We start from the raw sequence: 16,719 nt of genomic DNA, 5'->3' as shown, positions 1-16,719 counted from the left end.
CATACAGCACATAATTGTCAGGCGTTGTGATGATCACAAATTATCACCCAATGACATTTTAAATATTAACCACTTAAGCCCTATATACCAGGGGTCTTCAAAAGGGGGTCCGGTACCCCTGGGGGGGTCCTCAGAGAGACTGCAGGGGCGCCGCCAAATCTTTGTGTGATGGGGACATTATTTTTATATTTTTACATCAACCACGTGAACCCTCGCAACCCTATTCTGGGGGGAGCAGTAGCCGAAAATAGCCGATCTACAAGCTCACAACGCGTCTGTGACGCGTTGTGAGCTTGTAGATCGGCTATTTTCGGCGAAGAGGTTTGGTGTACAGGGAAATGAGAGCAGACCTAGTACCGAGCCAAAGGTGAAGTTTACAAAGTATTTAATTATTTACAAAGAGGGTTTAAGTTGTAAAATGTCTGAAAATACAAGAATATAACATGAATCCAAAATGTACTGGGGGTCCCTGCTTCATCTCTCTCTCAGCTAAGGGGTCCTTGGCCTGAAAAACTAGACCCCTGCTATATACTGTACATTATCGTATGACAAAGATCAAAAATAGCTTCTTGTTTTTTTTCTCTTCAAGGCGATAAAGACCCCTCCGCTTTGTGTCAGGTTCTAATCACCCTGTCGGTGTTTATTTCTCAACACTGCTCACCATTCATTGTCCCTTACCTAATGTTTATACTGTAGCAAAGTAGATTTTAAACATCACAAACACAATACTTGCAAATGCCTGCAATATGCTGGACCAGCAACACGTCACTTCGAGTGCTGTGTCCGTTGAAACACTATGCTATTTGACCTTGCTTGTATCATTTGATATTGTTTCGTATCTTATTCTCAAAAACCATCAGCTTAGTATGGAAATTATCTAAATATTTCCAGATGAATTCTCACACACACACACACACACACACACACACACACACACACACACACACACACACACACACACACACCATCTTTATTTGCGTTCACATTTAACAAGACATTCTTGAACACAAACAATAGTAGTTACTCAACAATACTATAAGTAACTCAACAATAAGTGTTTCAGGATACAGATCACGTATACAGGAAGCATTGTCTCCTCCACATGTGGCGACTGCCAATTATCACAGACACTGAACAGAATTTAACCAATGCCTTAGCTCTTGGCTTGGGCATTCCTGCAATCTGCAGGCCTCTCACAACTAACTTTATGGACATTACAGAGGCTTCCAAATCACAAGCAGTTTACATTTGTAACCAAGCTGTATAATAACGTATTGTTTGTGAAAACAAAACAGACATTCAACATTAACACAGGTAAATGAAACAACACAACTGGTGCAGCTAAAACATATAACACACAATGACAGTATGTGGATTATCCTATCCTATTGGTCTACCCATTACAACAACAACAATAACTCCCTTTATATAGCACTTTTCAAATTGTCTATTTTCATGAAACATTAGATAAAGTAAAAGAAACATGACATAGAAGAGGTTAAATGAAAATAGACAATAAAATAACATAATATAGGATTAACTAAAACGAAATAATGAAAACTACTACTTTAAAGACCAATTAAAATCAAACTGAAATTGGAAAACAAAATCTAAATCGAATGAAACTAAAAACTAATGAAATATCCCACGCTATGACAGCCATGGTATAAATTAATCAACTATAATTCTTCAGAGTTCACTGTGTGATTATTTATCTTTGTACCTTGTATAGATGGGTTCAATGTAAAGGTCTGCAACGGTCCAAAAAGTTGGACTCTGGCTTTGTTACCCGGACCCGATTTGCATAAATTATTACTTTTTAAACGGAGGTCCTGTTTGTCTTGTTGTTTCAATCAGCTGTTAACGTTAAGTGTGTCTCATACAATATGGAAGAACAGACAATATAGATTTTAGGACGTAATTACAGTATATATGTCTAATTTTAAGATTAAAGCAGATTGGGTCCTCACTGGTTCATATGGGTAAATCAATTTCTGATTCACTTACCCGAGAACCGTGGCAATTATAGTAGTTCTGACCTGTACTCGTGAGACAAGTCAAGGTTTTGGACCCGGAGCGGCTCGTGTCTCGGGTTGGGTCTCGGGTTTCCGGTTCCGAGTGATCCCGTGCAGACCTCTAATGCAGGGCAGTTTGCCAGTCTTTTGGCAAAGGTACAGCAGTGGCTGAACCAACCCAGTGAGCACAGTAATGGATAGCCATATAGATGAAAACAAAACCAATGAGAATCCTCGACTGAAAGAAATGGCAACAACAATGCCCCAAATAAAGTAAGTTGCCAGAAATGACACCATGATCAGGCAGATGATAATGAAGGCTCTCTTCTTCATGCTGTTGTCCCTCTCCCTCCCCACCTCCCCTGGCAGGGGCTGCTTCAGAACCCTGAGAATGGCGAGGCTGCACAACAGCATCACCGACACTAAAACTAGGCATTGGCCAAGGTAAAAATAATAAGCTGTCGCCGTAAAATACTCCAACAGGATGTTTATTAGTGAAAGCCCAATGATGACCAACCAGGCCAACACAGAGCAAGCCACCCGGTACCTGAGAGGTTTGTACTTGAGGAAGAGCACTGGGTGAACCACTGCCATGAATCTCTCTACGCAGATACAGCACTGGAAGACGGGACGTCCAACTAACAGCATAATAGAAGTCAAGTAGCATAAGGGGCGATTTTGTGTGAAAAAAACACGAAAAGAATTGAACAAGCTGAAGAGGATCTCACATACACTCAGATTGAGTGTGAAGATGTCTGAGGCCATTGTACCAGCTGGTCCGGTTAATACCAGCCACAGAACCCAGCTGTTGATGGGGACTCCCAGGATCAGGTTGATTGCCGTGCTGGTGATGTGTGCAATGTCCATGTGTGCAATGTCCACGATGCTATCGATGGAGGTCTCATTTGATGCGTTCATTTTCCTGGCAGCTTCGATTTTGAATGCACTCTTGAAATTTTCGTTCAATATCTTGGAGAGATGGTCAAATGAACAGGCAAATAAAAGGCAGAGACAGAGACAAAGAGAGAGGAACATGGCGATAAGACACTTTGAATAGTAAAATACAACGTAATGCTAATCAAAATATCTCAACATTAATACAAATCAAAAAATCCGTACAACAATGCTAATCAAAACAGCAATGGAACCATATTTTTTATATAATATTTGCAATCAGACCTTGAGCTCCTGAAGTCCTCTACTCTGTGTACCCAAGAGCACACATGCAATTTACCACCTGTTCTGCAGTGGCTTGATATGCAAATAGTTCTCATAATCTGACAGGCCATCTATGTGTTCATCCATCGTCAACCCGCAATGTGAAAACCCTAATCAAATCTGGCTATCAGTCACGGCCGTGAAGCAGACAATTGCCCCATGATGATAAGTTGAAATATCATAGATGAGAGGGACGTGTAATTGGAGAACAGCTGAGATGAATTGACAGTTTTAAACATTAATGGAGAATTCCACATTATTCAACATTCAGATGTTGGTCAAATATTCTCGCAAGTTCTGATTATTTAGATGCAACACACCCACAGCAGAATGCACAGAAAATGCCATTTGCGCAGTTGGCACAAAAGAGGTAAAGCGGCAAATGACATTTAATCTGTTCTTGAGCTTCTTTGGCTTGTTTTCTTAAGGGATCATTATCTATTATGGAAGTGACAACATAGAAGAGTCCCAGTTTCAAACAGTGTTGGAAAGTAACTAAGTACATGTACTTAGGTACAATTTTGAGGTATTTTTTACTTTACTGGAGTATTTCCCATTTTCAATACTTTTACTTCTACTCCACTACATCTCAGACGAAAATATCGTACTTTTACTCCAATACAATTATCTGATAACCTTAGTTACCACAAGTTACTTTGTAGATTTTGATTATTATTAAAAAAACATACCTGAACCACTTCAGATATATCTCTCTCTCTCTCTATATGTCTGTCTATCTATCTATCTATCTATCTATCTATCTATCTATCTATCTATCTATCTATCTATCTATCTATCTATCTATCTATCTATCTATCTATATATATATATATATAGTTTGGCTATTTGAAAATAGCCCATCTACAAGCTTTGTGAGCTTGTAGGATTTCTACATTGTGGTGTTGATACTTTTACTTAAGTAGAAAATGTGAGTACTTCTTCCACCACTGGTTTCAACCCTGTACACACCTTTGTGAGTATTAGGCCAGCTGACACAAACAAAAACAAAGGAGCCACAGAATCAAATTTATCAAATGGAGATGGTGTGTAGTGTGTACTGCAATGCAAAAACGCATGGTGGACAATGATTTGTGTCCCTGTCAAGTTCATGTAAAGGAATGTAGATTGATAAAACACTTCAACTGGGAAACGTGTAACATCTGAAGGCTCTCAACTCCAGATAACCTACTGTATGTGTTCACGTGACAATCTATCTTTAAACCATTTAATTTTAGTGCTCCATTGCACAGTAGAGCACAAATCTCCACCACCCTTGCTCCATCATTGTGTACCTGCCTCCATCACTGTTGCCAGATGTTGCGAGAGATGTAAGCAACGAGATCTATGAAAACAAGCCCAAAAGAAGCAACTAGGATAGGCCACATGAGTACTTAAAACATATACATTGGCTATTTGAAAATAGCCGATCTACAAGCTCACTACGCACTAATTTGCTATTTTCAAAACAAAATCTAGAATATTCTTTTTAACATTTTAACAACACAAATCTGGTTATAGGGGTCCCTGGCACAACATATTTTTAGATGGGGAGGCGGTGGTGTCGGTGGATAAATGCATATACATTTTAGGGTCCTTGACATGAAAATGTTTGAGAACCACTGGTTCAAACAACATTAGGAAACAAGCCCAAATAAGCAAATGCACTTTAGAAACAAGCCCCCCCAAAACAGCACAACCCGCAACTACCAATATTTACAAGCGACTTTACAGAAAAACAAGCCCAAAGTAGCTTATAATAAGCAGACATGGCAACACTGGCCTCCTTGTCTGTGTGACGTTGTGAACATAATATGAAATGGCACAAGCCAATGGGGGGAAGGGATAAGGTGAAGGGAGTCTATTGTTAATTGTGTCAATCACCAAAGAATCCATGGGGGGAAACAGTGTGTCTACGATGTACTACGGTCAACATTTACAGTTGCTTTTCACTCCAGCACCTTATGTTCATGACATCTTTTACTACTTTGCTTTCACTCAGAGAGAGAGAGAGGGAGAGAGGGAGAGAGAGAGAGAGAGAGGTGTACAACTCGACAGGTTCATTGATATCTGCATGTGGGACATTGAAATTATGTAATGATTATAATGTTTCTCTCTATTGGCAATCCCACTTAAAATATGTCATGTTGTCAGATTGTTGGCATCAGTTTTGCCCTAATATGGAGTTCCACACCACAGACTGGCCTCCAAGTACAGGTTCATCCCATAACCTGAACAAAAGAGTTGTTCCTGATAGGCCGTTCACAATTATTACATAATCGCCTGATCACAATTATTTGAGATAATCGCAATTATTTTGCATAATCCTTTCCATGTTGAAAAATCATATACATATATATATGTATGTTCAAGCATTTTAAAAAAATAGTGGAAATAGCAGATGCGTCGTATGAGCTTGTAGATCTGCTATTTCCACTATTAATATAAGTATAAAGTTATGAAATATGTCAGTCATTTCTTTGTACAACTTCAAAGCCTAAAAGCCAAACAGAAATTTAATTTTTATTCATATGTTGCAGTGTTCGATGACAAGAACACAAATCATTAATCGCAATTATTTGTGTGACAATTAATCGTAATGTAAAATGTCATAAGCATGACAGCCCTAGTTGGTGACCGATGTGCAAGGACGCAGAGAGCATTTTAGAACCGAAGGGGACGCATGCACGCCCGCGCAGTGTGTTCCGTGTGTGTGCGAAAATGTGCGTTCTTTACCGGGTTTGTTACTTTTTTGGGTGTTTTTGTTACATTAATTCGGTTAATTTGGTTAATTAGGTACAAAAGGTTTCTTCTTTTTCTTTTTTCTTCATCCCAAAAGTCCAGAATTCAAAATTTACTTGAGTAAAAGTACCAAAGTATTGGTATCAAAATGTACTTAAAGTACCAAAAGTAGAAAGTACTCATCATGTATGAACTGTATAAAAATCTTTTGAAAATAGCCGATCTACAAGCTCACAATGTGTCGCACCGGCTATTTTCAAATGGCCGAAATGTATATAGGGGCATGGCTGAAGTGGTTACTGTATGTGTTGTAAAACTAAGGTTTTAAAATAATTATAGTAGAGTAAAAGTATAATATTTGTCTCTGAGAGATAGTGGAGTACTGAAAATTGGAAATACTCCAGTAAAGTAAAAAACACCCCAAAAATGTACTTAAGTACAGTACTTCAGTAAATGTACTTAGTTACTTTACACCACTTCACACTGTGCAATGTATTGTTTATGGAAAAGCAACGTATACAACATTTTTCTTTCTCAGAGACTAGCCGTGGCCACTTTACTTGTGAATGTTAGCAGTACACTGGTACAGGTTAGTGCAACAACACAACTAACTGGTGCAGCCAAACAATGTAAATGCACACCTTAAAGGAGAACACACCTACAGTACAAGTGTTCACAATGACAGTATATGGTGTATGTCTCTGTACTCTACCCGCTACAACAATAATAAAATGTATTTGTATAGTACAGCTGCTTTTAGAAACAACGGTGGTGATTTAGAAAACAAAACACATAATGTATAATACAATATATCATCGCTATCGGGCAGAAACAATTTATCTCCATATTTTAGCTTTTTATATTCTTTCGTAAATGAATGACTACTTGATCATACTACAGTGTCACTCAAAAGCATCAAAAATACAGTGTCACACAGAAGTATAAATAATAGACGATCTGTAAGCTTTGAGCTGCCTTTTTAAAGTTCTAATCCTGAAAGGCAAGGCAGTTTTATTTGTATAGCACATTTCAACGAGGCAATTCAATGTGCTTTACAGAGAACATCAAGCAAGGAAATACAATTATAAAATGACATTAGGATGCATAAAACAAAAGAAGTAAAAATGAATAGATACAGTTACAGTGCAGAAAAGAGAAAAAAAGAAAAAAAACTCAATCAAAGGCAGCGGCAAACAGAAAGGTATTTTGTTAGAGACCTGCAGTTTTCTGGGAGTTTGTTCCAGATATGTGGTGCATAAAAACTACGAAAAGTAACAGTTTTGGACATTGACCATAACTAAAGAGTATCAATTAAATTGATTAGTTCGATTAACTGTTGCACCTGTAATATTTACAGACCTTGACAGAGAATTATGAGGGCAGTGTAAAAAAAGAAAGGGTATAAAATAACCGTTCGTTAATTGGAATCGAGGCAAAAGTTTGAAGTTTGAAGTCATATCGCCCAGCCCTACAACAGATATACAGCAAGTATTGGGAGTTCACTGTGTCATTATCTATGTACCTTGTAAAGGTTTAACACAGGGCAGTTTGCCAGTCTTTTGGCCGAGGTACAGCAGAGGCTGAACCAACCCAGTGACCACACTAATGACCAGAAATACTAGTGAAACCGATGCCATTTCTTTCTTCAATAAGAGTCCTTGACTGGCAAAAATGACAACAACAATGCTCCAAATAAAGTAAGTTGCCACAAATGACACCATGATCAGGCAGATGATAATGAAGGCTCTCTTCTTCATGCTGTTGTCCCTCTCCCTCCCCACCTCCCCTGGCATGGGCTGCTTCAGAACCCTGAGAATGGCGAGGCTGCACAACAGCATCACCGACATGATAATTAGGACTTGGCCCAGGGAAACATAATACGTTATCTCTTCAAAACCCAACAGCACAGTTACTATTGAAAGCCCAATGATGACCAACCAGGCCAACACAGAGCAAGCCACCCGGTACCTGAGGGGTTTGTACTTGAGGAAGAGCACTGGGTGAACCACTGCCATGAATCTCTCTACGCAGATACAGGTCTGGAAGACTGGACGCCCAAGGAACAGGAAACCACAAATGAACAAGTGCAAGTCTATTGGTATGTTCTTGATAAGTAGTACAATATATAACAAGCTGAAGAGGATCTCACATACACTCAGGTTGAGTGTGAAGATCTCTGTGGCCATTGCACCAGCTGGTCCGGTTAATACCAGCCACAGAACACAGCTGTTGATGGGGACTCCCAGGACCACGTTGATTGTTGTGCTGGTGATGCGTACAATGTTGTTCACATCGATGAAGGTCTCATTCGATGTATTCATTTTCCTGGCAGCTTTGATTTGAGTGCGCTCTGTTTTCACAATTACGTAAAGTCTTTTGAAGACATGATCATATGAACAGACAAAAGACAGCGAGACAGAGACAAAGAGAAAGGAACATAATGATAAGAGACATTTTGAATTGTGTTTACAACATAATACTAATCCAAACACCTCTACAACATAATACTAATAAAAATACCTCTCTACAATATTATAATACTAATCAAAACATCTCTACAACATAATATTAATCAAAACACCTCTACAACATAATATTAATCAAAACACCTCTACAACATTAATAATCAAAACATCAGTGCACACATTGCTATAATATTTGCAATCAGACCTTGACGTGTCCTGTGAAGTCCTCTTGTCTGTGCATTCTGCTGTCCACACATGCAATGTACCACCTTTTAATATTCTGCAGTGGCTGGATATGCAAATAGTTCTCATATTCTGACAAGCCATCTCTGTTCATCCATCATAGACACACAATGTGAAAAGCCACATGGTTAGCCACAAGGTTTTCAGAAAAGAAGAAATGAAAAATCACTTTCTGCCTAAGTCATCTAGTTGACTTAGGCAATCATGAGATTTTTTGTTTGTTGCCTATTTCATGTTTATCTGCCTTTATTTATTTCTGCCTAACTCTACTCTCCTAACACTGCCGACTCATCCTGCCTTATTGCCTATGTCCTCAGCCTATCAGAATGCTTGTTACTTTCAAAAATAATTTCTGAGTCAAAAAAGTCAAAAGGTTGACTTAAAATGACTTAGGCAGAAAGTGATTTAGTAATTCTGATAGGCTGAGGACATAAGCAATAAGGCACAATGAAGCAGCAGTGTTAGGAGAGTGAAATGTCAATTTGACCCCTTTTTTTGCAATTATGCTATGAGTGACAAAATAACATCTTGCTATCAGTCACGACCATGAAGCAGACGAGCAGACAGTCACCGCATGAAGATGAGTTGAAATATCACAGATAAGAGTGACAGAACAACTGAGATGAATTGACACTGTGAATATGTAGATGTAATGCAAAAGTATTTGAAATATTAAGTAGTTCCTCTTGAATTTGCAGAGACATATTTGTACTTGAGGAAGACACTAGAAGAGTAAATGGGGAAAAAAGAAAGAAGAAACCAGATCAAAAGCAATTGTACACCGTGTACTGTACACCATGTATGAATTGTTTATTGTTCATTGCAGATCCCCATTAGTCACCATAATGAGGACTATTCTTCCAGTTCACCTTCATTAAAACAAAATATATGGTATTGAACATACAATGCAACATCAGACACAGTCATGTTGAAAATGAAGCTCTCTGAGTCCATTGAGTTCACCTGCTCCTGTCAATGTCAACCAGAGCTCATAGACATCTTCATTGGGAAGATGAAGATTGTAAAATAAATACAGCTAAAGTCATTGATTCAAGTTCTCTGATCAGACCCGGAAAAAAGCATTTTAAACATTATTCCGATTTTGGTAAAATGTGCTTGCAAGTTCAAGATGCAGAATCCACAGAAAGTGCGGACAGAGCAGCAGCATAGTTTATATTTCTTATGGGAGTGACAACATACACTATAAGAGTCCCGATTTCACCCCTGTACACACCTTTGTGAGTATTAGGCCAGCTGACACAAACAAAAACAAACACAAAGGTGATGGAGATGTGTGTAGTGTATACTGCAATGCAAAACATTTATAATAACACAAAAGGTTGAATGACAATGATTGACAGATACACAAATGATGCTTCCAACTGGGAAATGTGTAATATCTGAAGGCTCTCAACCCATGAGAACCAGGCAAAGCATGGCAACTGAACCAGCTGATCAGTCAGTCTACAAAAGTAATACAAACGAAACAATTTTGAGAAACTGCAAAGTGGGCTTGCTTGAAGATTGTTTGAAGAAATGAAGATTGGCGAAAAAACTATGACATTGAAATGCTGGACTTAGCTAGCCCAGCTGTGTTCTGTCCCTCACTTGGCATGGTATATGTTTTTATCCACCTCATCGTATGATGAATTATTTGGTTCCTCATCATACGATGGCGCTGTGCGTAGAAAATGGCAAATCTATTATTTCTAGTATTTCGGCAATGTCTGAACATTGTGGAACATTTTCCACTCATTATAACTTGACCAAAATAGGAATGCCAGATTGAAAGTGGTTAAATGTGAATACCAGCCACAGAACGCAGCTGTTGATGGGGACTCCCAGGACCACGTTGATTGTTGTGCTGGTGATGCGTACAATGTTGTTCACTTTGCTGTCGATGGAGGTCTCATTTGATGTATTCATTTTCCTGGCAGCTTTGATTTGAGTGCGCTCTGTTTTCACAATTCCGTAAAGTCTTTTGAAGACATGATCATATGAACAGACAAAGGACAGAGAGACAGAGACAAAGAGAAAGGAACATAATGATAAGAGACATTTTGAATTGTGTTTACAACATAATACTAATCCAAACACCTCTACAACATAATACTAATAAAAATACCTCTCTACAATATTATAATACTAATCAAAACATCTCTACAACACAATATTAATCAAAACACCTCTACAACATAATATTAATCAAAACACCTCTACAACATTAATAATCAAAACACCAGTGCACACATTGCTATAATATTTGCTGGACTTAGCTGTGTTCTGTCCCTCACTTGCCATGGTATATGTTTTTATCCACCTCATCGTATGATGAGTTATTTGATTCCTCATCATACGATGGTGCTGTGCGTCGAAAATGGCAAATCTACATATTTCTAGTATTTCCGCAATGTCTGAACATTGTGGAACATTTTCCACTTATTATAACTTGACCAAAACAGGAATGCCAGATTGAAAGTGGTTAAATGTTCAGTTTAGCCACATCCTCAACATCAACACATGACATACTTAATGTGTGTGTCTGCTGTCTGCATATTTTATCACAATGCATATTTATCGCGCGTGTGTGTGTGTGTGTGTGTGTGTGTGTGTGTGTTTTGCAGATGTCGTTCCTATGAAGACTGCTGTGGGACTCGTTGCTGTGTCAGAGCGCTGTCCATTCAGAGACTATGGTACTTCTGGTGAGTTCCTCTCTCTCGTGTCGTCAGGACGTCACGCCACTCTGTTCCTCCCAGGAAGTTTGGCTGTGGCTAGTTGTTTTGAATGCACACATGTCGTGAGCGTCCACACACATACACGTCTCTCACACACACTCACACACACACACACACACACACACACACACACACACACACACACACACACACACACACACACTTGCTTATGGTTGTCCATCGAATCCGATGATGACGTCCACTTCTATCGGTGAGTTCTTTGGTGGCTGAATAGCCCTATCCTGGACCCACATATCCTATTGCAGGTAGGACAAGTGTATGTGGTGGTAGTAGCAACGGCAACTGTAGGTGTGTTCCTCCTGAGTCTCCTCTCCTGTCTCCTGGCTGTCCTTTCCTCCTCCAGCATTTTCCACTCATAATAATCTGACCAAAATAGAATGCCAGGTTGCATAAGGTTGGGTGAGAAAATCATTACTCCGACATTTCAAATTCAATGGTCTGTTTTACTACTGGTCAGCTCATATTCACAAACTAACTTACCGGCTCCACTCACCTGAGACATTATGGTGCAGGTTGGAGGCACAGTCATGTTCCCCATCCTCCCTAATGGCCCTACTCACCTCCCCACTACCAGTCAACCCGTCCACGTTCACAGTCAAACCAGTGGTGCGAGCCACTCTTAAAATCTGGTTTCAATGTAGGCGTCATTTTAAGTTCACGTCAGCTTCCACCCTGATGCCCTTGGTGAACAACCATCTGTTCACCCCCATCACTTGTAGACACTTCCTATATGTTTTGGCAGAACAAAGATATAAAGATTTTTAGAGATCTTTACAAAGATGGCTCCTTTTTACAGTTTTTCCGATGTAGCCGTAGATTTTAATTTACCCGCATAATGTCTGTTCCGCTACTTTCAAGTCAGACACGGTGCCTCTGCTCTTTTCCCTTATTATCCATCCCTACCTCGCAGTGAGCATTGGGATGACTTTCTGACTTTTAAACCCCATCAACAATCACTCATTTCCAGAATATATGACAAGCTTATGACATTTGACGATCACCCTGTAGTTAAAGCCTGTGCGGCGCTGGCTTGGGAACACATCTCACAGATTTCACAGACCAGTGGTTGGAGGAAGCAATACACAGAATACGATCAAGCACACCTTGTACAAGGCTAGAACTTATACAGTTAAAAGTACTACACAGAGAAGTTCACTTTTCAAAATCTCTATCTAAAATATTTCCTTCAATATTAGATCAATGTGAAAGATGTCACTCTTCTCCATTGTCAAAGGTTTTGGGATTACATATACAGACAAACCCCTTAGTAGTGATATACTGTAAGTGGCTGCGCTCAGATAAACTCTACACTATCAGATATACTAGCTTTCACATCCCTCTTTGGCTAGACATTGCATTCTATTGTTATAGAAATCACCCAAGGCTCCATCTACGTACCTCTATGTGGGCCTCCCAGGGATGTAATGTCTTATCTTAAATTAGAAAAGATAAAATCCTCTGTAAAGGGTAACTCTGCAAGTTTCTTCCATGAATGGAATCATTTTATGACCTACTTTAACTAGGTTAACAAACTCTGCCCCCCGTACCCCCGTACCCTCTCCTCCCTTCCCACTCCCTATCCATTCCCTCTCGTCTTCATCCTCCTATTTTTTCCTTCCTCTTCCATTTTCTTTCTCCCTCTTCTTTCCTTTTTTTCAGTTACATTGTAGTTAGAATCTGTTTTACTTGCTTTATCTTTGACAACGGTGTGGACAATCCCCCCCCCCCCCCCCCAATTTTGCCTTTTATACACATCTGCCTGTGAGTACCTCCATGTGTAACATCATTGAAATCTACTACTACACTGTTGTTGTTGTTGTTGTTGTTGTTTCTTGTGTTTTTTATTTTATTTATTCTATTTATTTTATTTATACTATTGTAGATGAACACACACACACACCTGTATGCCTGTTCCATTGTATTTGGTGTTCCCTAAAAAAATAAGGAATGCCATGTTGAAGGTGGTTAAAATGTTCAGTTTAAAAGAGAAGGTAAAACATCTGCACACTGGTTCAAAGCTCCCAAAACTTGTATTAATGGTGCCATTAACCTATTTAGAGGCCGATTCTAAAAACGCCTTCTAAATCCTGGGTTAGTTTTCTGATTTTTTTAAATATATATTTATAAAAAATGTATAAAACATGTATGTTGCTATATACAGATGTGCCACTTCAAAACTTCACACGTTACTGTTCTTTCCCTGATAGTGCCCTGAAAATGCATTGTTTTCCTCCCTTTTCTGCCCTTAAAATGCACTGTTTTGCCCCTGAAAAGAAGTTGTCACTACACACCCCCGTTTTTCCCTTCAACAGACATCCATATACATGAGAACAAAAGAATGTGTGTTGAATAAGGTGTCAGACTCATTATGAGGCGAAAGGTGATTTGACCAGTTGCTCAAATTAATTAGCATCATAAAAGCAGTGATCATCAAAATAATTCAGCATTTTAAATGCCCTTCTTTGTCCCTCTTATTGCCCTGGGAATCCCCTGAAAATTTACTGTCTTGGCGATGGCAGGACATGTGAAGTTTTGAAGTGGCACATCTGTACTGTACATAGCAACAACAACCCCAAAACGGGTTCCCGTCTTGAAAGGTATAGTTACAAATACGGGTTCCTGCTGTAAATGGGTTAATAAAATACGTTTTTGGCGCTTTAACCCAGCGTGCAAGGGGAAGTGTTTTACCTTCCCCTTCATTCCTGCCTTGATGTCCAGCACCTGGCCTAAATACAGGTACAAGATGTGCACACAATCTCCTCTGTAAATGTTCAGTTTAGCCACAATCCTCAACATCAATACATTATATGACATATAGTACTTAAATTAATGCTATGTGTGTGTGTGTGTGTGTGTCTGCCACATGCCAGCCTGCCTCCACAACTCTTTTTTACAAAGATGCTTGTGTGACAGGGGCCCATGCACAGAACACACACTGTAATTATTATTTTCTCTATTTCTAAACGAAAGTCTATGCAATACACATTAAGTTAATAAAATAAAGGTTTGGCATAGGAATTATCCCATCAAACATGAAAATACATAAATGCAGTATGAAGCAGGCACTGACACTGTAAGTGATCATAACATGGCTTAAAAGGGTAATTTACTTCGTCATAATCAGCAACATTACCAACTGCATTAGCTACTGTACAAAGTAGCTTCAATGTAGGATGCTACTTTACTAAGTACTGTAACTTATAGTGTAGCTAGCTAGCTACTTGAAAGAGAGCTTTTATACACGCGTTGTTGTATGAAGCATAGTGGAAATAGCAGACCTATAAGCTCACAACATGTCACATGGCGATTATGAGCTCGTTCATATGCTATTTTTATTTATTTTTTGCTCTACACCAAATGTGTTTGCCGAAAATAGCCAATGTACGACCTCACACAACGCTCGCAATGACTTTTTCGGCAAGTCTTCCCCTCAGAGTATAGGGATGCTATGGTTCATGTGGTTAATCATACAGAGAGAATACACTTGAGGCCTGAAAATGGGTCTTGTACTTTCAGCCCATAATTTGGTTTGAGTTGTGACAGCCCAAAAGGGTTGCGTGACAAATGAGGCCTTTCTCCACTGCTCTCTTTCTCTTTCCTTGTTTCCTCTGTCTGCCTTCGCTTTCCTTTCCTTTCTCTCTTCTTCTCCCTACATCTCACTACACGTCCAGTAACAGAGAGTGTACGGCTCCATTTGTTTACATTTGTACAGTCTGGGAGTTAAAAGAACGCTGCAGATTTTACTGTGCAGCTCCACAGCAATACTATCTATCACAATCTGAATCCCCTACAGCAGTGTTTTTCCCAAACACTGTGCCGAGTCAGGCTGGTTTGCCTTGACGCGAGTCACAAGTGTGCCCTTGGGAGTTTGTGAAAAATGCACATTATCATTGCAGTGTACAAGCATTTACTATATCGGAGCCGAATCAAACAATGTACCTGTATTTGTCACTACAGGTAAAAGCGGTGAAATGGTAGTGTGCCAATGTCCGTAAGTGGTTAACAGCAACACACAATAAGTTTGAGAACCATTGCCTTAAAGCCACAGCTCTAAGGTAAGGCGCTGTGAACTATTGAAGAATACGCACAAACGCACGCACGCACACACAGACAGACAGACGACAACACACACACTTGTGCACAATGCAATGGGCTTTGGTCATCCGTCTAAAGTGCATTTAGTCCCCACAAGAATACAAGTGGCCTAGGCCTAAAACAAATGTGCATTCACACATACGCGCACACACACACACACACACAGACACAGACACACACACAAACACACCACAATCTCTGCACATGGTGTTTGCATCTGGGGGGCCATCTTCGCTGCGCAGAGGAGTGGGCGACCGCATTGATTTCACTGGGATGAGGACGTCATTGTCCTTGTTGCCACGGTCACCGTACATGATGCCTGTGCATGATTCATACTTTGTGTGTGTGTGTTTGTGGGTGTGGGTGTCGGGCGTCGAGAATAGCCAAGCTTGCAGCTCTGCTATTTCTCGGCCGTTCTCTGTGCGACATAAATTAGCCAGCCGTTACCCCACTCCCCCACCCTGTTCTTCTGTAAATGAAGTGCTGCGCTTCTTTGCCATGGAAACCAGTTTCATGAGCTCACAGCCTTGGTGAAGTACTGTACAGTACAGTTGTGTGTGTGTGTGTGTGTGTGTGTGTGTGTGTGTGTGTGTGTGTGTGTGTGTGTGTGTGTGTGTGTGTGTGTGTGTGTGTGTGTGTGTGTGTGTGTGTGAATGCAATTTTTTGCAATTCTGTGTGTGAATGCATTCTGTGTGTGAAGGCATTCTGCGTGTGTGTGTTTATAGTTAAGTGAATGGGCAAAGGCAAAAGGGAAGGATATGATGCAGTAATGGTCAAGTATGTATTAAAACGTGACCAAACTCTCTCGCCTTCTATCTCTGTATGTCTGTCTGTCTGTCTGTCTGTCTGTCTGTCTCTCTCTCTCTCTCCCAGGCTGTTGTTGATGATGGGGGTGCTGTTCTGCTGTGGAGCAGGGTTCTTCGTCCGCAGGCGGATGTACCCCTCCCCTCTGAGTGAAGAACCTGCCTTTAATGTGTCCTTCACCAGGCAGCCCGTCTCCACACCAGGTCACCCACTAACACACACACACACACACACACACACACACACACACACACACACACACACACATCTTTGTCACTGTTGGGCAGAAACCTTGTATCTCCACATTTCAACGTTTGTTTTGGATCCCTTTTGGCTCTGGAGTGAAAACATCAGGGAACCCCTGTTCTAGACTGCTGTTATGGA

At 40.0% G+C, this 16,719-nt stretch overlaps 1 protein-coding gene across 1 annotated transcript in view; it reads left to right on the top strand.

Moving 5' to 3' along the window:
* Positions 1 to 16,719, top strand: part of vopp1b (VOPP1 WW domain binding protein b) — a gene marked incomplete at its 3' end in the record, with an annotated part of 46,758 nt that overhangs the window by 28,790 nt on the left and 1,249 nt on the right. Inside the window, exons 3-4 of the mRNA XM_084048620.1 lie at positions 11,305 to 11,382; positions 16,405 to 16,538. Coding sequence (XP_083904746.1) covers positions 11,305 to 11,382; positions 16,405 to 16,538 — 212 coding nt within the window. The remainder of the gene's footprint in view (positions 1 to 11,304; positions 11,383 to 16,404; positions 16,539 to 16,719) is intronic.

Source organism: Gymnoscopelus microlampas, assembly GCF_963454915.1.
Source record: "Gymnoscopelus microlampas genome assembly, chromosome: 22".
Lineage (NCBI taxonomy): Eukaryota > Metazoa > Chordata > Actinopteri > Myctophiformes > Myctophidae > Gymnoscopelus > Gymnoscopelus microlampas.
Note: the sequence above shows the minus strand (reverse complement) of the source record. Positions and strands in the feature narration are given on the sequence as shown.